Here is a 24,937-nt window from a genome sequence, read left to right as displayed (position 1 = left end):
TGAGATTTTTAATTCGATCCGGCAGTATAATTTGAAAAGATTTGTTGAAATTATCAATTTCGGTTATGACAATGAAATGGAGCAAATACGTTCGAATTTATTATAGTTTTAATTTGTGCTGTAATTTTTTCGAGGAAATATTCAGTTGAATAACTGAAAATTTTCAAATAATTTTTTTTAAAAATATTCTTGCTTTTTGAATTCTTGTCATTCACTCTTTTTATGTTCCTCTTTTTTTTAAGTTTTTTTTTATCACAATTGTAAGAAGGATGACCGTATTTTTGTCACTATCTGCAAGTAAAAAGAGTTCAGCTCTATAAGAAAATATGAGTAAAAGTAGCGCTACGTGAGAGGAGCAGGCGTATGTCGTAGGGATGGTTGTCCCGGTAGCGTCGGAGGGTGTATAGGGAGTACTTGATTTTTCGATAAATTGAGGTTTTATGATCAGACCAAGATAATATTGTTAAAAACAATACTAAGGTTTTTTACCTGATACGCAAAAAAAATTTCTCCGTGTAGAAGGAGTGGATACGAAGGGAGAGAAACTGATTTTTTGAAGAGTATAATTTTCCTTAATTTAAAATATGAAAAATATGTGTAAAAATAATTTTTTTTTAATTGTCCTGGTCGAATTTTTCATCAGATTAAATAAATTATTAATTTCTAAGTATGAGAAGTGCATGAAGTGCAGGAAGTGCTGGAAGTATTGCCACATTTTCGAGAATATTGCGAAATTTTGGAAGTGCGAAGGCCTCTTCCATACAAATCGTGAAAGTACCTGGAAGTGGTGTACACATTTTTACCCAAATATCTCCCCCTTGTTCGTAAATGTTTGTGAATTCCATTGGGGACAAAATGCTCGTAAATCGTATAATCCATTAACAAGTTCGTAAAAGTTTGTACTTTTTTTCACAAACATTGTTCGTAACATGATCACTTGACGAGCATTTTTTGTACTTTTGCAAACATTTGTTCGAAAATGTTCGTCAAATTTTGTCATTTGCTCGTAAAATATTCGCCGGCAAAACAAAAATGTACGAACATTTTTTGTCTGTTTACAAACATTTACGAACAAATGTTTGCAAAAGTACAACAAATGCTCGTCAAATGATTATGTTACGAACAATGTTTGTGAAAAATGTACATACATTTATAAACTTGTCTATATTTGTAAATGTCGACTTTTTACGTATTTGTGGAGCCATTCATTGCGACATTTGTAAAAGAAATGTGATTGTTAATAAGCTACAGGAGATAGAGCTATCGTTTCAATTTTTCAAAATCGACAGTCGATAGTGTCGAAAATAAGTTATCATGTCACCCCTGATTTAAGGTATTTGATCATAGTGATCGCTACCCTTTGTTGGGTTACAGTTTTCTGCAGAAACATTTGTAGAGGTACTATATCCAAGATGGCTTCGAATGCGCGGTTGGGCTAGATCTGACACAGCCCCTGTTATAGTAAGGCAAGCGAGCTTTTGTACCTTTTGAAGTTGGTTTGTTGCCTCTTGGTTTGTTGAGTTTTCTGCCCCCAAACTAGGCCGCCGTATGATTGGTCTAACAATGGATTCGTAAATCCAAATTTACGACATATCGAACGTGTTTTTGTGGCTTTATTGGTTATGTACGTAATGTGTGAGTTCCAGGTCAGTTTGCTGTCAAGCATGAGACCTAGATATTTAACTTCTTGCTTAACCTCAATAATAGTTCCTTCTAGCCGGATATTATCGAGATCTTACGCCTTCTTGTTAAAGGTATTAAGGCTGTTTTGGAGGGATTGATTTTCCTTTATGATGATGACTATGTTGTCAGCATATCCTTTAGCTCTGATCCCATTGTCAGATAATTCTGTAAGAAGTCTATCAATGACCAGGGACCACATTAATTAAGCAAACAATTTTACATTTAAGGGACTATATACAACAATTTACAAAAAAAAAGAAAATAATCAAAATCAGAACAGACAAGAAAACTTGAATGCGGAGGAAATCGATACAAAATAATGAGGAAATCTTTTAAGTATGAGTTTTTACAAAATCTGTACTTTTAAGCATATTTTTGATATTTTTATGTGTTGTAATCTCATTAAAGGAATATCGAAAAAATATGAAGAGGACAACAATCCTCGAAACGTTGTAGAAGAATAAAACAGCAAAAATAAAGAAAGGCCTAAGTTTTTCCGTCCACTGTCAGTTAAAATATGAAGTGTTCGAAGCCTGAAAACCTAAAAATCATTAGAAACTCACCTTTTATTCGGTAAATTTTTATTACCTTACAGCCTGGTCATCCTTGCTGTCAGTGTCCGAAATAAAACACCAAATTTCTCTCCAATCCAACCAATTTTATTGACTTTTTAAAAAATCTACACCTACATCATCCAATCTGAAACATCATCACGCTCTCTATTCTCCTTGGAAATACTAAATTTCATTTTATTCTTTTTTTTGCATCTCATCTTCTAAATATCACCTCCTTTGGGTGCCTGCTTTTAAAATTGACAGAGGAAAAAACACATTATCTCGACGTTTGAAATAAAAAAACCTGCAAATGAATTGTTGGGGGGTGATTTTGGGGCACTACCTCTTTCTCTTTTATCTTCACTGACTCCTTCCCTTAGTTCATAGCGGGGACACTTTACATGCTGAGGTATCCACGTGCTTGAGCCCTGCGTCTGCCCACAAGGTAGGCAATCAGAACGATGACCACCAGGCCAGCCAGAGCACATCCCACGGCAATGGGAACAATGTCTGGAGTATCGATGGCATCGCAGTCTTTGGCTGTGGAGAAGACTTCAGAGTCGCGGGTATGGAAGGCTTCCAGTTGCAGCCGGGACACCAGAGCCTGGCCTAGCACTGTCACCTCATTGGGCTCACTTGAGGTGAGATTGAGCACCTGAGCCCGGGTACAGTGGTAGGACATTGTGAGAGGGGTAACGAATTCATGTCGCTTGTGCACCAGGGTCAGAGTTTGATTGGCTACAATCCACATGAAAAAATAAAGAACCCTTTATCCCTTCCTGCAAAAAAAAACTTACGAAAAAATCCCCCAATGGAAGATAGATCCTACCTTTAGCATCTGCAAAAATGTCCGAAGCATTGAGATCGAAACGCAATTCCGACAGATCATACTCCTTGACCGTATTGTTGACACTGAATGTGAGATTGACCGTGTTACCCTTCTTCCAAACCAACTGCAAGACATTCTTCTCCCCATCGCAGAATCCCGAAGCAACCGTCGTGTCATTAGCCGGCAAATTGTACAGAACCTTCTTCGTGGAATTATCTAAAAACCCAAATAAATCCGCACCAAATGGGAAACCTTCAGCTGATACATCTCAATCCAAAGCAAAGAAAAAAAGCATCTATTTTCAGTGACAATTGTTGACCTTTTCTCAAAATAACTCTTCCATTGTAAAACAGAGTATTCAGCATATTGATTTTGAAAAAAATGCTGCCTTTTTTTTCAAATGAAGAAAAAAAATCAACACCACGAAAGCAAATTAATTGAATGATGAAAAATGTTTCCCACACCAAAGTGTCCCTGATAAATTATTTACTGGACATTGATTTTGCTTATATGATGGAAAACAGCTCTGTAAAATCCATTTTACATTAATTAAATATATGTTCATAAAAATAGTTTGGCATTTGAAAAGAGAAAAAGAAGCCATTGAGTCACTAACTTTGATTATTACTCTTCCTTAGCACTATCAAATATCTTAGAATTAAAATATAAAAAAAAATGTTTGCGCACTTAATTGTATCAATAATAACTTTTCCAGCCTCTTCATATAAAAAGTGTCGGGATAGAATCTACTCGTCCGCAGTTTTTTTTCTATTCTTTTTATGTGTACAATTTATTTAAAACGATATAGAATCGCCGAAGAAACCGCTTAGAAATTCTTATTTCAAATAAAAAGTCATTATCGGTTTATAATCGATTCATAACAAGTTGACTTGCCAGTTGACGATTGAAACCAGTTCAGACTTATCAGTAAATCCAAGACCTTTCAAATGAATCCGTATTTGCTCCAATCAGATGAAAAATACGCTCTGTTAACTGCTTAATGATAAAAATTTGTAAACAGGGTGGTCAGAATAAGCTGCAACTAAATGCAGATCGCTATAACTTTCAAAACGCTCGTGACAGCATGCTCATATTTTGCATAATAGTAGTTCATTTAATTGGCTTCAAGCTTACAAAAGCATTTGTGAAAACTTCTATTGAAAATTTTTTTAATCACTAATGGACCCCAAACATGAAACTGTGATTGGCTTGTATTTCAAGCCAATCAAGATCAAAATTTCAAGCTGTCAAATATTTCCAAAATCAAGTTTTCATAATATTCTGACACGAAGTATTAATGGAACTTAAATTGTCTTAACTAAGAACCAAGCTACAGTGCTTATGCGATGTGATTCTTTTGCACGTATTCTGAGGGTGTTGTACTTCGAAACGTACATCTAGAAATATGTACCATTACGATTAAATTAACGTATGGCCAGTGAAATCTGCACAAAAGTTTGAAGGCTTAAAAAAAATTAAAATGTGTACCAGTCACTTTTATACCACTTTACAGTGTTGCCAGATGTGTTCTTAACATGACATAAAAGTTTTGCTAGATTTAGTTAGGAAACATGGCTCCCACAAATAATACTGAAGAGTATAGACGAAAATTAGTTTGTAATTTTCAGGGCAGTCATACTACCTTGAAGAAGTCTGAAGTCCTGAAACATTTTGTGACTATGGGAATATCACGAAGGAGTATTTATACCATCCTGTCGCACTATACGAAGCGAAAAATCACTACACGAGCTAAGGGATCTGGAAATTTTAGCACCCTTAGTCAATCGAAGATGCGGGCTCGACTTGCAAGTCAACATCCAATAAAGTTGCAAAGTCGTACCGCGAGCTTCGTAACAAACTTGAATGTAGCAAAACAACGGTGAAGAAGTATCTGGAGTCTATGGGAATCAAGAGGAGAACCAGAAAACCGAATCCAGCTGTCTCAGAAACTCAGGAAAAGACTCAGAAAATTCGTTTGTCTCCTTTGACCCAAAATGTTTTTCACGCTCAGAACGACATTGTTTGTGTCATGGACGATGAGTCCTATTTCACTTATTTCACCATGGATGGTAATGAGTGGCAGGGCCAGTATTATTATGTACGTGACGACAAGGTAGACAAAAATGATAAGTACGTTGACCCGAAAAGTACCCGAAAAAGGTCCTTTTGTGGCTTGCAATCAGTGCTGCTGGAATGTCTGAGCCCGCGTTCCTCACAAAGGGTCTAGCGCAAAATTCTGACGCCTATGTTAGAGATTGCTTGCCTAAGCTGGAAGCTTTCATCAATAAGTATCATCGAAGGGACAATGTGACCTTCTGGTCAGACCTAGCACCCAGCCATTACTCAAGGAAGACAATGAACGCATTGGAGGAACTTGACATACCTGTTGTCAAGAAGGAAGAAAGCTCCCCCTAACGTCCCCCAATTGAGGCCTATTAAATCATTTTGAGCTAATATTAAGTGAAAGGTGTATGCCCGAAACTTTCGACCCAAAACCGAAGTCACGCTGAAGGGAAAAATAGAACGAGAGTTGAAGAAGATGCCAACATCCACATTTTCGACATCAATGGCGGAAGTTCCCCGAATGTGCCGAAAAGCTCATCGGATCGGACCGAATTTTTTTCTGAAATAAGTTCATACATATACCTTTCAAAACATGTAAAAAAGTTAGAATAAAACTATGTAAAAATATTAAAAAATTGTGTTTGAATTTTGTGCAGATTTCACTGGCCATACGTTAATATAATAATAGACATGTTCTATAAGTGTCAATAGATGTGCTTTCGGTCCGAAATCGAAATCGAAAATTGGGATACCGATCTCACAGAGTTTCCCAGAATAAACATTCGAAGATTGGTTTCGAAAATAATAAAACAAAAAACTTTTTTATTTCTCATTTCATCCAAAGTACAAAGTATTTCCTGTTCGAATTTCGATTAATTGAATGTATCGTAGTGTTAACATTTGTCAGTTTTCCCTTTGTTTCACCCATCACTAAATTCCTTCATAATTACTAAGTAATTTCTCTGACAGCTGTGAAATTTTCCAATTTTTTAAAACCACAAAAATTTCTCCATTCCCATCTAAAACAATAGGAAAATCTCTCCAATATTTCCAGGGTTTCCTTTTGAAGCACTTGTAGACACTTCAGAAAAACCCTTTTTGTTCACGAAATAGGTAATTATTTCATTTGAAAGATTCACGTACCGTTCATAATAAAGATTAACACTTAATTTAACTAAAATTATCCAGAAAACGAATAAACAACAGCCACTTTATTGTGTTTTTCATTGGAAAACATGGTCGATCGATGAAAAATTCGATGGTGAAAAGGTACACTTTTAATTTTTCTGAGAAATTAACAATGTTAAAATTTGTGAATATGAATGAATTTTCGCTTTATTTGGAGCAAAATTAACTGAATAATGAAACTGTGGTAAAGAAGATATATAAATATAATAATTTAGTACTGTATTTATCATGAAAACAATGACGTTTTCATTTGGAGTAGAGAAAAATTTCCATTTGGAGCAGGTTTTGAATTAGCTTAATTTACCCTACACTGAGAAAAAAAGAGGGTGCGATTAACTTTTTTTCCTCATAACTTTAACACTTTTTAGGTGCAAAAATTTATCAACATTTTTTAATGTTAATTTTGCGCCTTTTTAAGGGTAAAATTAACATGGAAAAGGTTAACTTTAACCCCCAATACACCTAAAAAGGGTAATATTTACATCGATTTCGGATCAATACTGCAGGGTAAAATTAACATTTCCGGAATGTTATTTTAACTTTTTCGGATTTCTCTCAGTGAGCCCGATCACAAGTAGATTTTGATTCTCCAATAGTGTCTTGGATGAAAGGTAAATGGAACTCTATTTGCACAAAAAGTCGTTGAAGTTCGAAGAATTCAAATTCAATTTCGAATTTTCATACTAAATTTTCGAACAAGATGGGAAAAATTTATCAAATTTCACACTAAAAGATGGCAAAAGAGTTACTCAATTATTATGGAGTGATTAAATACTGGGGCGAGAACAGTAAACGTCGTTATTCTGTTTTTTCCTCACAACAATGTGAAGACCGTCACATTTTGACACTTGAGCACTTCGAAATTCGAACAGGATGTAACTTCCGCCACCTTGCGAAAGTATTAAGAAGTAAGAAAGTCTCTTTTTTGGATCTTCAAATAGATTTTCGAATTTTCCTGTAATTTCATGGAGTTAAGAGTGGGCGTGGCTTATTTTTCTGTTAGCAAGATCTTTCAGGTTATGTCGTAAATACAATTGGTGACAATACTCTATAAGGCAATATTCTAGCATCCCATTATGACAAATCAAAGATTCGAAAAATAAACTTTAGTTACTCATTATTCATAAAGTGGGCGTGGCCTAAATTTACTGTGATCTTATTCCCTTAGTACCATTCTGCAAAGTATAGGATTTTTCAATATATGCCGTCTTTTGCATACTTCACTTTTTCCAGTGAATTAAACTTGAAAAAAATCTCAATTTTGTTAGTCACCGTCAAAGTATCAGAACTTCTCTATGGAACTTCTTGCTTGTAATTCCACCCCTTTTCTCTCCGACGAATAATAAATTCAAGCGGAACTCAATTGACTGATGCCTAAAATTAATCTTCCCTCCGAGAGTCCTCAGAATTCTCCAAAGAATTCAACAGCTAAAACTTCTTATTGAACCACAGAAGAAGAATAAAAAAAAAACACACATATCCACACGAGGGAAAATGGGTTGGAAACTGCCTCGTGGGAAAGGGAAAAAAGTCTCTCTCACTAGAGACTCTTCTCTTTGATGTGGTTGAATAATCGATAAAAGCACTTCATGACTTGAAGTATTGCAAAGTGTTTTTATTGCCTCACTTGCTACTTTTTTTTCTGTGTTCCGCAGACTTTGAGAGAAAATTCAGCAAATAATAATTCACCAAATAATCTTCCAACTAAACATTTTTGCTACATTATAGAAGAATATTATCGTTATTACAGAAGCGCGCATTCTTTCTGTGTTTTCCGTTTTATTTGAAATAAAAAAGTATGATTCTTGATAAGAAAAGTGCAGTCTTTCCATTTTTCTATCCAACATTTTTTTCCAAATGATAACATAAATATTGTTAAATTTTATTTCTGTGAAAGATATATCAATTTCAATTAATCCTCATTTCACTTTGTATTCTTTGCCCCTCTATCTCTAGTGAGTCGTGTGATTTACAGAGATGCCTCTTTATATATTCTGTTTTCTTTTTTTTATTCGTCTTATCAGCTTTTGTACGATTAAATTTCTTTTGTTGAACCTCCAGCACAATTCAGAGCCTCTCGTGAATCTGAATAAAATGCAACCTTAAGCAATATCTCAGAAATAGTTGAGATAAATTGAGAAAATCATATGACTTTTATTCTAAAATAGACTTTTTTCTCTTTCCAGAAAGGTGACTCATCGACAAGTCGCTTATTCAACATTTTTCTACCCAAGAGAGGCATTTTAATTGTTAACTCAGAAATTCCACAAGAAACACAAGAGATTTTTGAGACACATCCAATTATCCAAGAAGCCAATTAAATGCTTTCTAGAAAAATCATTTTCTATAAAAGAAAATGTCAAAATATTGATTGGAAAACTTTGGCAAGAAATTCATAAAAAGAACTCTGGTGCCAGAACATTTTTCTCTCTTTCAAAACATTCAGCCAAAAGTTAGTTTTGCAAACGGAAAATTTATTCTTTTTGGAAAATGCGTTGTTTTGTAACTTACAGACTTTGCATAAAATAGTTTGCAACTGTGATAACAACAAAAAAAGTCAACGCGAGCAATAAGTTCAAGGCAAAAGCATGTCTCAATGATAAGGCTACTCTGTATTAAAAGGGGGTTCCCCGATTTAAGTAAAAGCATTCTAAAGGAACAATTTTTAATCTCTTTTGAAAATAAAAATAGTCCCAGTTTTGCAGAATGCCGGAACTCGCAACTTGATACTCTATCATTTAGCAAAATTCAGATAGCAAAATATCGTTCGGCAGAAGCTTAAATATCGAATAAAAATTGATTACCGGTACTTAACCGGTTCATTACCGATTCAGACTAGCCCTGGATTCCAAGACCTTTCAAATGAATCCAAATTTATCCCAATCGGTGCAGAAATAAACGTTCTTTGTCATTTTTAACTTTTGACCTTCAAAAAACCATTAGAGTTTTTTCAAGGACAACAAGATGTCAAGAATCCCCATAGCAAACAGACGCGGAAATTTTATTGGAAATTTAGACGTAGCTGAAGTTAGCCGAAATCCACCAAAAAAAAGGGTTTGTGTTTTGGCCGAGCCGAAAAGCTATAAACTGACAAATGATTTGTGTATTGGCTGGCAAAACAAGGCACAGACCCGAAAAATGGTGTATGTATTGGCTAATGAATAGGCCTTTTCGTTATTTTTCAGGCAAAAGAAACCCAATCACAAAGAAACTAAATTTAACGATAGGTGTTTTTTTTTCATTATTTCGTTATTAATTTTCTTTTGATTCACTTTTGATTCATTTTATTTGTTTAGCACTCACTTTATCCGGGATTACAGCGACACCCGAAAAATTTCGGGCGTTGATCTCAGTGACTCATCCGAAAACAATATTTCAACTGAAATAATAGTCTAATAAATTTGTATGTTATACACAAAATTAGATTAGAATTAATTCTTTTGATTAAAAACATAATTTCTATATTTAATTCAAGCAGGTTTTCATATTTATTTGTTGAAATTATTACTTTATCGCTGATCCCAACACACGCACAAAAAATTCTATCGCTGATCACAGCGACTGAGCCGAAAAAAGGTTGCTGTCTTGGCTATCTGTCGCTGATCTCAGCGATTCGCCCGAAAAAAATTATTTCAACTGAAAAAAATATTCTAATGCGATCTTCCATACAAAATTACATTCAAATTAATTCATTTCATTAAAAATATCACTACCTAATTAATTTCATTCTAATTTAAGTGCATTTGCGTTTTTATTTCATGAAAAATCATTTTTCCGTCAATCTCAGCGACACATTTTTCATCGCATTTTTCAAAAGTATTTGTTGGTACCCCAATTTCCCCTAGTAGGTGTTCTGCGTTTTATCGTGTTTTTGTTTACATGAAACAAAAAAATAACAGAAAGGCCTATTCATTAGCCAAGACACCCACCATTATTCGGTTGATGTGCCCTATGGGCTACTTAATTTTTTTATTTTATATTTTAAACTTGTTCAAGCTTTATGGGTACTCTCGTCCACAAAAATCTAGAGATCAAATGTAAGGTTATCCCGCCAATGCCCGCCATTTGCTTTTTGACACCAACTTTGCACGAAAATTCCAAGCGGGGGCGACATTTTTGCCAATATGGCCGATAATTTTGACATTTGGCAGCGAGGGAGATTGCTTTCAGGGAAGTTTTTCCTATTCTTCCTGATTTTGGTGAATTCTGATTGTCCAGGAAGTGTCTTTTATGCTTTTTAGAAAGCTTAATGTGTGTGCAATAACATCGTGTTGAGAGAAATGTGTGTTAAAGTGTTATTGTGTGAAATATTTTGAGGAATCTGTTGGCAAGCAGGAATTTGGTGTCTTCTTGACCAATATTCAATAATTCTTCTTGTTTTAGTGATCAACATTGTAAAGGAGTCATTTGACACGCAAAAATAATTCACAAAATTGATATTATTTCCGTACAGAAGTAGATCTTGAAAAATACGAAAATCTATTTGAAGATCCAAAAAAGAGACTTTCTTACTTCTTAATAATTCCGCAAGGTGGCTGAGATTTGATTTCACATTGTTGTGAGGGAAAAAACAAAACAAAGACGCTTACGATTCTTGCTCCAGTATTTAATTATTCCATAATCAGTGAGTCACTCTTGTGCCAGCTTTTTAGTGTGATATTTGATAAATTTTCCCCATCTTGTTCGAAAATTTAGTATGAAAATTCGAAATTGAATTTGAATTCTTCGAACTTCAACGGCTTTTTGTGCAAATAGAGTTCCATTTACCTTTCATCCGAGACACTATTGGACAATCAAAATCTACTTGTGATTGGGCTCATTATTGGCTTTTGGAAAATTGAAGTTTGTCTCCTTTTCGTTCGTTTGGGAACGAGAGTACCCATGAGTTTTCCAATTTCCCAGAGGCGTAGAAAATTCTTTCTCTACAAAAGTATCATATTTGACCACTAATAAGAGTTATAATAAAGTGAGTTTTACTGAAATTCGTTCGCTGGATATGTTGTAGTCCGGAAAGAGTTAACAGCTTCTTTTCCCAAAAATCTTCTTTCCCCACATTTCGAAAAATCGAAATTACGATTGAATTCTTCGAAGATTAACGACTTTTTGTGCCAATTGACTTCCGTTTTACCGCATTTATATTTTATCCAAGACACTACTGGAGAGTCATATTCCCAGTATGCTTCGTTTTATCTTCGAATTGACTTTCGAAATTGTTTTATGACTTCGAATATTTACTTCTGAATCCAGAGCTTCAAAGAGACTAATCTCATTGAACTATCAAAAAACTATTCAGCAAGAAAAAATAAATACAGCGGAAATTATGATTCTTATCAGGATCAGTGGGAAAAATGTGATTCCAGAAACTCTTACCACATGTATTTTTTTTATTCTCAAAGAGTCACCTCGAGAATTTGACGGGAATGTATTTTAAAGCCAGGAATTTAAAGCAAACCATTTCGACCATTGCTGTTTTTGCAACTTTGGAGAACTTTGAAAGTTCCCGTAATGGCCACTAGGGGTAGAAATCACATGATTGTCAATTTTGAAGGTTATGGGTGTTATTCAGCGGTTAAATGTTGCGCAATGCAAATTAGACCGCAATTTATTTGCTACTTTAAAATAATTTAAAAGCATTTTACCACCAAGCAATTACAATTTCCTGCTTCTCTCTCTTTAGATTTTCCACAATGTATCTCATCATTTTAGATAAGACTTTTTGGGTTCAGAGACTCTTGGGAAAGTTCTCTGCGAAATTTGATATCAACAACTAAAACCAAATTAAACTTCCATGAAATTTTTCAAGCACCAAATTAATTTGTTTATCCTCAAATACTCTTCATGAGTCACAGTTTTTTGCAGTGGAATTTTTTTTTCGGAAGGTCAACAATTGCCCCGGAAACTTCCGGAACTATTCCGGAAAGGAATAGGAGGGAGGACTTACCGGTAGCGGTGTATGAGATGTTCAGTTGCACAGCCATCTGGACAATGATGCAGGTTTGGTTGGTTGTGGAGTTCCTGAAATGCCATTTGTGCATGTCAGGAGGAGGAACTGGACCTGGTTTGGGAGTGGGAGCAGGAGGAGCTGCTGTGGTAGTTGTGGGAGCCTCAGTTGTTGTTGTTGTGGTTGTTGTTGTCGTAGACTCCGTAGTTGTAGTTGATTCCGTTGATGTTGTAGGCTTTTCGGTTGTTGTGGTCTCCGGAGGAGGCTGAGTGCTGTTAGTGATCACAGGCAGGGAGTCTGTTTCACTATCAGCTCCCTGAATTTGCTGAGCAGCTGGAAAAAAGTCCCCTTATCAGCGATATTCGATCCCTACCCAATCGCAGACCACGAGAAAGTCAAATGGCCCAGTGATAGGCCATCCGGAAGTCACAGAAAACACCCGGAAAACATTTCTTTGTTCTCCCAATTCTCCCATTCACCCCAAATTCGCTCCAGAAAAATTCCCATCGATTCCCCACGATTTCAGAGGCTCTTAAAAACCAAATAATGACTCGTCATTGTGGAATTTACGTCGCAATAATTTTGTTTTTTCAGCCGCAGACATTTTTCCCCTCTCAGACACAAATGTCTCAAACCCGCAGAAAAATCAATAAAAACGCCAGCTTCTGCCGACTGTACCCATTGCAATTGAGGCACTGCAGGAAATTGTGGCCTCCTTATCAGCTAATGACCTCTCCTTGCCACAGGCAACAAATTGAGGCACAGAAAGAGGGGGATTTTCAAAGAAAAATTCTTCCATTACTCACCGAAAACCACCAACAGCAGAATTGCAAGCTTCTTGAGCGCCATGTCCTTCCTCTGGGCGGATTCCTATCACAATGCTAATCACACGGGGATACTCCTTTCGTTCGTGGACTTTATCCTAAGCACAGATTTTAATTCACTCAAAAATCCTCCCAATTTAATTCGCTTCTCTTTGTGTGGAAAATCTTGAGGAGCTCTCTTGCACCAGAAAAATGTCTTCTTCTTTTTCTTCACTTCGCGGTCTGACAGTGGAATATCGCCACGAGAGGCGCTGAAGGATGTTCTAAAATTGCAAATATCGTACTAAAATATCAAAAATATCGAATGATTCAAAATTATTTAGATTTCAACGGACACGATCACGTGCATTTCAAGGAAATTTAGTAAAAAAAAGTGAAACTGAGTAATGGAAATTGTAAAATACAATAATATTCTTTCTACTGTGTATTTCGATAAGTTCGATGAAGATTCATCAAAAAAAATTTAAATTTTTTTGAAAATGTCTTACGTTAATTAACAGAAAATTGTTACATTTTTTAACTCTTTCCGGACCACAACATATCCAGCGAACGAATTTCAGTAAAACTCACTTAATTGTAACTCTTAGTGGTCAAATATGATACTTTTGTAGGAAAGAATTTTCTCCGCCTCTGGGAAATTGGAAAACTCATGGGTACTCTCGTCCCCAAAAGAACGAAGAGGAGACAAACTTTTTCCAAAAGCCAATAATATCAATTTTGTGAATTATTTTTGCATGTCAAATGACTCCTTTACAATGTTGATCACTAAAACAAGAATTATTGATCAGTATCTTCTGAGATTTCAAGAAGACACCCAGCTCCTGCTTGCCAACAGATTCCTCAAAATATTTCACACAAAAACACTTTAAAACACATTTCTCTCAACACGATGTTATTGCAGACACATTAAGCATTCTCAAGAGCCAAAAAAACACTTCATCGACAATCAGAATTCACCAAAATCTGGAAGAATAGGAAAAACTTCCCCGAAAGCAATCTTCCGCGTTGCGAAATGTCAAAATGATCGGCCATCTTGGCAAAAATGTGGCTTCCGCTTGGAATTTTGTTACAAGGTTAGTGTCAAAAAGCAAATGGCGGGCATTGGCGGGATAACCTTACAATTGACCTCAAGATTCTTGCGGACGAGAATTCCCATCAACTTTGAACAAGTTTTTTGAAAATTTATGAAAAAATTGTTTTTCGAATTTATGTAATCTGTAATTGATAGTTATCATACTTATTGGCCCCGAGAGGTTTTTCCTTATTCGGGTCTAGAAATATGAAAAAAGTCACAATATGTGCAAGGAAGCAGAAAATCGAAAATTCACGATTTTTGACCAAAAATATCTAAGCTCAGGAGTTAATTGGGATCCTGCAAAAAATATCCTAGATTTGGACATCCTTATAGTTTGTAATCATCCACAAGAATCGGAATTTTATTGATTCTAAATAGTCTAAAAAAATTATTTTTTCCATGGGTACCCAGAGTCCCAAAGGAGACGAAAGAGTTAACAGAAAAAGAGGGAAATTGTTACATTTTTAACTCTTTCCGCACCACAACATATCCCCAAAAAACGAAAAGGAGACAAACTTCAATTTTCCAAAAGCCAATTATATTGTGAATTATTTTTGCGTGTCAAATGACTCATTTACAATGTTGATTACGAAAACAAGGTGAATTATTGATCAGTATCTTGTGGGATGTTCAGGAAGTGGTCCAGAAGACACCAAATTCCTGCTTGCCAACAGATTCATCAAAATATTTCACACAGTAACACTTTAACACACATTTCTCTCAACACGATGTTATTGCAGACACATTAAGCTTTCTCAAAAGCATAAAAGACACTAGCCGTACTCACTATGGCGTTGTTATCTCGTAATCTCCGTAATCTGTTATCTTTTTATAATTTTTCATTTATAAAATACATTACGAGAACATAACGAGATAACGAGATAACGATATTACAAGATAACAGCGCCATAGTGAGTACGGCTACTTCCTGGATAATCAGAATTCACCAAAATCAGGAAGAATAGGAAAAACTTCCCCGAAATCAATCTCGCTCGCTGCCAAATGTCAAAATTATCGGCCATATTGGCTAAAATGTCGCTCCCGCTTGGAATTTTGTTACAAGGTTGGTGTCAAAAAGCAAATGGCGGGAATTGACAGGATAACCTTACTGTTGGAAACGCGAGCGCCAACTGGCGGAAATATTTGAAGGTTTATTACGTAAGCCCTTCCGGCACATTTGTCAGTCTTTTTGTGAAAAGCGTGGCGTGACGTGCAGTTGTGTAATTCTTTTGGGAAAGGAATTTGCGTAAGTTAGGATATTTTATCATGGTAAAACCTATGTAATTTAGTAGTATTTATTGTATAGGTTTGGCTGAACTCCTTGGGAAACGATCAAGCTAGGTCCTGAGTCAGGATAAAGAGTTTTATAACATGGTAGGTTTGATAGACGATTGAAAGAAATTCAAAATGGCGTCAGGATAAAAATTATTAATTAAATTACAGGTTGTAAACTCGTGAAAAAGCTTGAGGTTGGTGGAAGCAAACGGAGGCCGTTTGAAATTAAAGTAAGGATTGAATTATCTAGTTTAAAGAAATGAATTGAACTGTAGGTTTATATTTTAGAGACCACCAACATTCGTATAATTAGCCAATCAGTCACCGCCAAATTGATCAAGTCCTTGCAGTCCGCCACGCGTGATTCAGTTGATAAAAATAAATACAGTCCACTAACTCTTGTTTGACCTAGGGGACTTGGTCCCCAACACTTACATTTCACCTCTAGATTTTTAGGGACGAGAGTACCCATAAAGTTTGAACAAGTATTTTGAAAATTTAAGAAAAAATTATTTTTCGAATTTATGCAATCTGTAATTGTTAGTTATCATACTTATTGGCCCCGATTTAGACATAGATTTAGACATCCTTATTGTTTGTAATTATCCAGAAGAATCGGATTTTTATCGATTCAAGATAGTCTAAAAAAAATTGTTGTTTCCATGGGTACCCAGTGTCCCAAAGGAGACGAAAGAGTTAAGCTACTTTTGAGAATTAAGAAATCATTATAACGCTGTAGAACCTGTCTATTACTATTACAATTATCTATTATTACAATTTGAAAATACATATTCATAAAATAATTTAAAAAAAAACTATTTTAATCTTTTTCTTTATTTTATTTTAAAAGCATTTTACAGAAAAAATATTTTTATTTATTTTTTTAATTGTAATAAAGTTTATTCTACGATCATGGATGGTCCTAGTGCTACATCTTTATTGTGTCCTTATAGGTCTATCTATGTAATAAGAGAATCTCCCCGTGTGATTAAACGTACAAGAAAGTCATATAATATGTTCTCTTAATATATTGTCCTTGCTGTGCTTTTCCATATACCACTGCTGAAGCTTGAACTTCTGGATTTTCCCTGAAAGAGTTTTGGGGAAGTCTGTGACAATTTCAATGTATCTTGGGATTTTGTGAAAAGAAATCTTCCCTTTGCAAAAGTCCTTGATGTCGTTTTCAGTGAAGGAGCCAGATTCTGCTCGGAGACGCACAAAAGCACACAATTCCTCGCCCAGACGCTCATCCGGAACGCCCACGATGTGAGCTTCGGCTATTTGAGGGCATGTGGCCAGGAAGTTCTCAATTTCTTTGGGGAAAATGTTCTCTCCTCCCCTGATGATCATCTCCTTCAGTCTCCCCACGATCTTCCCATATCCATCTGCCTGTAGCACAAACTGATCTCCAGTCCTCAGCCATCCATCCTTTCCCAGTGTCTCCCTGGTCTTTTCCTCATCGTCCCAGTAGCCCAACATTGTGAAGTATCCGCGGACACAGAGCTCTCCTGGCACTCCAAAAGGCACCAGATTTCCCTCATTGTCAATCACCTTCACCTCAATGTTGTCCTGAACGTGTCCAACTGACTCCAGGACCTGATCATCTGTGTCATCCGGAAGGGTATTGAAGCTCACACCGGATTTTTCTGTCATTCCGTAAACTGACTTGCTCCAAGGAAATTTGTAAATAGGAAAGGATTCGCAATAAATTAAAATAATTAACGTACAAAGGTCCTAAATAAATATCTCGAATGTACGGTCTTGTCCTTCTTCATGGTTTTCTTTTTCTCTTTGACCATCTGAAACAATGATAAAACCTCAAAATTCCAAAATAGGCATGATTCCGAATTACCCCATCTTACCCTATAGGAAATTATATCAGGACTTCTTCACTTCAAAATATTTCATCCTTAATCTTAGTTAAATATTTACCAGACCAAAAAATCAATTGTATACTGAGAAAAAAATTGTAAACGATTTAGTACAATCTTGTAAAATATGGTTTTATGTGGAAAAATACCAAGATGTTTACCTCTCCATGTCATCATAAAGATTCTTATTAAATCTTGCTATCTTTTAACTGCATATCTTCTTATCCCAAATTCATCAAGATTGTTACACAATATTCTTGTAAAATCTTTGTAAAAAACGTATTTTGTATCATTTTTTTCTTGTATAATTTTTGTAAAAATATCTTTTAAATTACCAGAAAATCTGGTATTTATTAGTTTCTCAACCATTTGGAGTAAAAAACAACAAAGGTTTCCTTTTATTAGGTGAGATTCTTAACAATCTCACCTACTATAATCCTAACAAAATTTCATGTCGTCCGATCGACCTCAAATTTGGCCAAAATGTGTTTCAGCACTTCCTGATCACGAATATATATGTGGCTAATTTACGTTCCCGGCCGGCCGGCCGGCCGCTCTTTGGAGCTTAATAGCTCCTAAACTAAAAAAGATATCGACTTGCGGTTTTCGGCAAAGGTTATATATCGGGTGAAAATTGCAACTTGGTGCATTGACCCCCCACCCCCCACCCCTCCTTCCGCCATTTTGAAGACCCCCCTTTTTTTGTTTTCTCAATAGCTCCGCCCCTATGGCATCGAACGGGCTCAAATTTTAGTATGTTATAGCTGGGCCTTAGAGCTTTCCATCAATACCAAACTTAAGGTCCCCTGACCCCCCTGACCCGAGCTATAAGGGTCCAAAAAAAATTTCTTAAAATGGCCATAACTCCGGTTCTAATTGTCAGAATTTAAAAAGTGAGGGCTTTTTGGAAAGCTCTCGTGAAATGCCACTTCCCCTTCTAACATCGCAAGTTCATAAAACCACCGCTAGGGGCGCTATTATTAAAAAGAAAATTTTTAAATCTTATAAGTTAAATAACTCAAAAATTCCATTGTGTATCGGGCTGAAATTTTAGTATGTTGTAGCCGTTGATTATACCTATCAAACAAAAAAAACCTTAAGTCGATCCATAACCTCTGACCCGAGCTATAAGGGGTCAAAGTTCGAACATTGACCGGCCTCTATCTCCGGTTCTAATTAACATATCGACCTAAATTTTACCTTTTTGGTTTCGTCTCGACGAGCACTTTCAGATGGAAGTTCAAAAAGTCACCACAGGTGGCGCTGTGATAGCGTCAAAATTCATCGAAATTCAAAGTCACTTTTCTCAAAAACGGCATTGTGCAAGTTAATGAAATTTTAGTATGTTGTAGTCCAGTCTAGGACGTTTCCAAAATGGTGCGTATGTGCGCTGTGGTTTCAATAGAACCGGAGATATGAGGGGTCAAAGTTCACGAAATTCAAAAAATCATATCTCCGGTTCTATGTGACCGATTTTGATGAATGAGGGCTTAAACGAAAGATCTCACCAAATGCTACAACTTTCTAGAATATTTAAACTTCGTGGGACCAACACCAGGGGCGCCACAGTCGAAAAAACAATTTCAATATCACATAACCTCAATTATCTCGACTGTCGCTGAACCGATTTTGATTATTACTTCAACATAATTGTAGAGCACATTTGTCTCTACATTTCGTCCATACATCATTTTCCGCTCAGACTACGCTATCACTCCGATTTTGCCGTTTAAGTGTGAAAAAAATGATTTTTCCCATAATAACGCTTTGAAATCACTCAGATGCCAATTTGACTGCCTCTACTCCACAAAGACATACTTAAAATATGGTTTTAAATGGAAAGTCCCACAAAATACAACAATTCTTTGATATAGTTGAAGTTCAACAAATGACTACTTGGGGCACTCTGGATGAAAAAACAAGTTAAGAAACAAAAAACCTCGCTTATCTTGGCTTCTGATTAATCGATGAGATCATGTTCTACAGCAAAATTATAGAGAACATTCTGGTCTACATTTCACCCATATATCACTTTTGTGCCAGTTCATCCAAATCCTTGATATTTTGGTTTAAATACAAAATTTGTATAATTTCACGAATTTTATTCAAGATAACTGAATGGCGTCTCCCAACTTCAGCTCTAAATCGAATTTGCATGCACTCCGAGTTAGCTCACGTTAAGAATCTCACCTACATAAGCCGGTTAGGATTATCTGTCCCTTTTATTTCTTTTTTCTTCAAAATGCCTATGGAATTTTTTCAATGAAATTATTTGTGAATTTTGTGTAAATTATAATCATGATTTTCATGATATATAAATAACAAAAATTATACATCGGTTACATTTTCTGTAGAGAATAATCTAAAAAATTGACTTTAGAAACCATTCCCGATCGAAAAATCTGCATTTTTTTTGTTGAAAACAGTATAATTTTGACAATACTTTGTCAAGATTTTAGCAAATATTTATAAGCAGCAAAAAATCTTGGTACTATCCTTTTTTTAAAATATTTTTGCGAACGATTCAAATTTTCTAAACTTAAGTTTAACATTTAACGAGTCATAGGATTTTAAAAATAAAGAGGAAAACTCTTTCGGTTTGTTCGTTAAAACATTCTCTATAAAATTCTTTTTTTTTAATTTTTCGAGATCTAGAATAAAATTTTTAAGTAATTCCTCATGGAAGATTATCAAAAATGACAACGTTTTTAAGAAATTTAAATTGTATGAAAAAATAGTTATTTTTACGGAAAGCTACATTGCACTAGCTTTTCCACGGTGCAATATTATTTTAAAAAACTCCCATTAATTATCCTGAATTATCCTGAAATGTCCTGTACTAATTTTAAATACAAAATGAAGCTATAAAATAAATAATTTCTAAATTAATTGAGAAAAAGAATATATTTATGAGTTAAATATTACATCAAAGTTCAAGTTTTGAAAAATTGCTCAAAATTCCATAATGTAATCCTAAGTTTGAAACCGGTCTACCGGTTTCAAACCCTTCCAAAACCGGTTAACCGTCTATACTAAAAACCCGGTTATTTGAAATCACTAGGGAAGAGTTAAGATTAACTATGGCCTTGACAGGCCTGAGGATTAGCCGAGAGACGTCTTAGCGTAACTACATTCGAAATAATATTTAAACCCTTTAAACCACATTTTTATCATTTTCCACTAAGCCCGTCTCTCGGCTTAAGTCGGAAGTGTGTCAAGGACGTCTAAAGCTTAATGTTCTTTTTATATTAGTCTCCGGTAAGTGGCCTTCAAAGTTGAAGCCATTTTCTTACTTTCACATACAAAAATGCGTATGGGAATTTTTCCGCACTCGTGACCGTTACACGATACATGTCAAAATTGAGGTGTGCCTTGTACACAGGACTCTGTTCCTTGCAAAGAGGAACAAATATACTATAGGGGAGACCGGGGAGGTTTGGGACACTTTTTCATGTTTTGACTTTGAGACAGTATTCCAAAAAATCACGATAGTGTATTACAATTTTATGCGGTCTATAGGATACTTATGGGTATTGACTTTATAAAAAGTACTCGATAGAACTTGGAAAACTGTTGACTTTTTTTGGAGAAGATAAAACATTTAACTTGACGCTTTGTCCCAAACCTCCCCGATTTGGGGCAGTATGGGACGCAAAAGAGGATGTTTGGGACGCGTTTTTTCTCGCATAATTTGCATTATTGGAACACGTTAAATAATTTTAAATACTAGATTAAAAATATTTCTAGTAGAAATAAAAATGTTTAATATTTTTTTTCATACTTAGAAATTAATATCAATCTAATTTGTACAGTAGAGTCATTTATTGTTAATCAGTTATTTAAAGCAATTTCTTATTATTTTCCATCTACTTTTTTTGCTGTTTTATTCTAAGTATTGCAATCATGATCATCAAATTCCTCACGCAAGTAGATTTTCTTGCAACTTTTAGTCTTGAACTTATTGACGGATTCCTGTTTGATTTTATGACAACTGCATGTTACCTGGGTTTTCCTTATTTCTCTGAAAAAGCTCTCGTCTTGCCCTTTCCTGGAGAACTTGTGAGAATTGTAGAGGATACTGCTCGAGAAATTTTCGAGAAAATAGTTTTTAACGGGTCGAATGGCCTCTGGAGAATAAATTATTGATTCCAAAGACATTGGTGGTTTAATTGTCACTGTAGACAACTGCTCAACTGGTAAAGTTTGCACAAAAGGGAAATTACCAGTAGAAACTGGGTATTACTCCTCATTTTGACAATAAAAAATTGCACGGCACCTACAATCTTGTCGAAAATCAACGTCCCATTCATCCCCTTTCAGGTGTCCCAAACATCCCCGCGTGTAGTTTTGGTATTTAAAACCTTTAAGGAAAAAACAAGAGCATATAATCTCTGAAACTTTTATAAAAATATGTTCCCAGATTACACTGCTACCTAATGAGATAAAAAAGTTTTGATTATATATCGCTGATATAAAATACAGAGAGCAAAAAACTGAGTAATCAAAAAATACAATTTTTATCAATTTTTTAAAAAATGCTCATAGAATTAAAACAATAAAACTGAGGATATCTATTCTTTTAGTCAAGATACATCTTAATATTGCCTACGATACAGTAATGGTTAAATCCCATTTATTTCAAAAATTTATTGAAAAAATCGCCTTGTCCCACACTACCCCTGTCCCAAACCTCCCCGGTCTCCCCTATATCTGTCTAAATGCGGTCTTGTTCTGAGAAGTATAAGCTGAGTTTCTGACCAATTTGTGAGTTGGCTTCAAACAGCTCCATATAAAAAAAAACAATTCGCCGGGGGCTAGTTTTTTATGAGACGTTTAGAGGAGAAGTGGACCGTTTTAATATGGAAATGCATACAAAGGAGACCACTTCTGCTCTGAAGTCTCTTATAGTTTTCTGTGTTTTTTTACTTGTTAATTTTTATTTATTTAATCTTATAAAGAAGAAGCAATCGCATTCCCTTTTCCTATTGAGCTTTTTTCGTTGACCTTGAGAAATCCTTTCAAGGTTTCTTCAAGGTCATTTTCTAGTTTCTCAACCGATTTGGACAAACTAAAATTCCTCTAAAAAGCTTATGATAATTGAGAATCCGGAGACAGAAATCAAAAGAAAGATTAGCATACCTTTACTTTTTTTAATCCCAATACGTCCTTTATCTCCATGCAGAGCTGCGGAGAGCACAGTGCTCCTCCAGTCACCGCAATTTCTGCTTTAAGATCAAACATTCTTTCGCTCTGTTTGTTCACTAAGTCCACGTACATCGTTGGGGTACCATAAATCACTTGACATTCTTCATTTCTAATCGCAAGAAGAGATTTATCTGGGTTATAGACAATCGATGGAAGAACAACATTTGCTTGGGTAGATAAACTAGCCATGATGGTTAGTGATATTCCAAATACATGAAAGAATGGAACTTGCATACAGATTTTCTTATTTTCCAATTCATTGCGCCTCCCAACATCCATAGCATTGTTAACTATGCCAAAATGCTTCAAGAGAGCAGCTTTTGGCATTCCCGTTGTCCCGGAAGTAAAGAGAATGGTGAATCCACTATCTGGACTGATACTTTTCTGCTGATCCTCAATTTGAATGATTTGGGAAGCTGTGGCCAAAGATTCAACATCGGAAAGTCGTAGGGCACCCGGGAAGTTTTTCTCCGAGTTAATTATTACACTTTGGAGGAAAGGAAGTTTCTTGCTGTGAATCTGTCCTGGAGAAAATTTGTCCAGATCTGGGACAATCTGCAGGAGCTTCTCGTAGTAATGTCTGTTACGGAAGGTCTCTGAGGTCACCAGAGCCTTGATCCCGACCTTCTGCATGCAGTACTCCATCTCTGGAGCTTCGTAGGCTGGATTGAGGGCCACAAGGATGAGTCCAGCTCTTGCAGCTGCGAACATCACAACTGGCCACATGGCAACATTGGGTGCCCAGATTCCAAGGCGATCTCCTCTGGCCAGACCGATGGCTTGAAATCCTGCTGCCAATCGATCTGCTTCCATTTTTAACTGACCATAGGTGAACCTCTTGCCCTCCTCGACACAAACATAAGCCTCACGATCACCAAATTCACTCGCCACGCGACTCAACTCCTGGCCAATTGTCCTGTAGACCAGAGGATACTTCCCCACATTGTGAATGTAACTCAATCCACTGGACTTTGTATGACACCATCGGATTACTTTAGGAATTTTCTGGGCTCTCGAGAGGATTCTCACAGAACGTATTACCACTTCCATTCTGGATGAGATTGAGACAGATACTAACTAGACTAAGAATTTAATGTTCTTCACCAGTCTAATCTTTAAAAATCTCAACACACGTGACCATATCATATCAGCCTTAAAGAACAGTTTTCCAGATTTTCTTTTATTTTGCCCTACTCGTTTAATTGCTATCTCTTTTATCTGTTTGCTAATAAAAGAACATTAAATTAAACAATATACATCTTGTTTTTCTACTAATTTTTTACTATATAAAATCTATTTTAGTTCCTCATTATCAATTAATTTAGTATACGATCCTAAACTTATTTTTTTCCAATTTAATTTAATTTATTTTCTTTTTATAAATTACCCATTTGAGGCACGTACAGGAAAACTAAGAATCATAAAATAGAAATTTACAAAGTATTCTCCAAAGGTTCAAGAATCTATTGAAACCCAGGGTAATCAAACTTCAATGATAATATTTTTGTTGACTCTCATTAACAACAACTATGCACTATTTTTGAAACTGAAATGATAGATTACGATTGTATATGCAAGGTGAGCCACAAAGCACGATCTTATATACAATTTATATATTTATTGCTCGAACTCTGCTGAGAAAGCCATACTATAATCGGGCTACTTTTCGATATCTTGAAAATTATGTCATTGCCTGCACAGAAAGATTCAATTTGATGAAATGTAACACTGTCCAAATGAAAATTCTTTCGTCCATTACACAAAGCTAAGGGTTGGAGATAGCGCCTTTCAGTCTTTAAGAGACCTCCCATTAATTGATTGATCGGAGTCATGACGATTGAACAAAAAGAAAGAATTTTTCCATCGATTTTCTTTGGAGGTTGGCCACCAATGCTAAGACGACGGTGGCCACTTAGAATAGAATATTTATTTGGTTAATGCCCCGGTTGAATGCAACAAGTTGGGATGACTATACAATATTATACATTTTTAATATAAAAAGACAGATATGTTTAGAACAAAAAGTATACAATCAGATGCTTAACAAGACGAAAAAATGGAAGTGCTACAGAGTTGTGATAAAAATTAATTATATTTTTAAATTTTAATATTATTAATTTAGCGATTGATTGGCAGATGATATCATTAAGTGTTGAATAAAGTTTCTTTCATTTATTTGTGGATTTGTTGCTACAAAATCATTGAATGCTTTAATGGAAGAGTACGTCAATCCACGGGTGCCAAATTTTGTCGTATTAGATTTAGCGTATTCTAATAGATAGTGGCGCCTAGTTTTCTGCAATGTGGATTTGTTTTTTTTTTTAATTTGAAGTTAGAGTGGGTTAGGCTATGGTATATTTTAAATTAATTATTCAATAATTAATTTAAGTATATTAACTTAAATTAATTATTCTTCTTAATTTTATAT

General features: G+C 35.3%; 2 protein-coding genes across 2 annotated transcripts; both read right to left on the bottom strand.

The window, feature by feature from the left end:
* Window positions 1-2,320: 2,320 nt before the first annotated feature.
* LOC129806084 (lysosome-associated membrane glycoprotein 1-like) lies at window positions 2,321-13,319 on the bottom strand. The gene is made up of 4 exons (XM_055854414.1): window positions 13,066-13,319; window positions 12,260-12,592; window positions 3,067-3,282; window positions 2,321-2,975 (listed from the first exon to the last, which is right to left on the bottom strand). The coding sequence occupies exons 1-4, from the start codon at window positions 13,106-13,108 to the stop codon at window positions 2,635-2,637; spliced, it is 933 nt and encodes a 310-aa protein (XP_055710389.1). The 5' UTR covers window positions 13,109-13,319; the 3' UTR covers window positions 2,321-2,634.
* Window positions 13,320-16,424: 3,105 nt separating this feature from the next.
* On the bottom strand, window positions 16,425-23,564 carry LOC129806088 (medium-chain acyl-CoA ligase ACSF2, mitochondrial-like). Its single transcript, XM_055854419.1, has 2 exons — window positions 22,444-23,564; window positions 16,425-17,098 (listed from the first exon to the last, which is right to left on the bottom strand). The coding sequence occupies exons 1-2, from the start codon at window positions 23,557-23,559 to the stop codon at window positions 16,439-16,441; spliced, it is 1,776 nt and encodes a 591-aa protein (XP_055710394.1). The 5' UTR covers window positions 23,560-23,564; the 3' UTR covers window positions 16,425-16,438.
* Between the last annotated feature and the right edge of the window lie 1,373 nt (window positions 23,565-24,937).

The sequence above is a fragment of the Phlebotomus papatasi genome, chromosome 3, assembly GCF_024763615.1.
Source record: "Phlebotomus papatasi isolate M1 chromosome 3, Ppap_2.1, whole genome shotgun sequence".
NCBI classification, from domain to species: domain Eukaryota; kingdom Metazoa; phylum Arthropoda; class Insecta; order Diptera; family Psychodidae; genus Phlebotomus; species Phlebotomus papatasi.
Note: the sequence above shows the minus strand (reverse complement) of the source record. Positions and strands in the feature narration are given on the sequence as shown.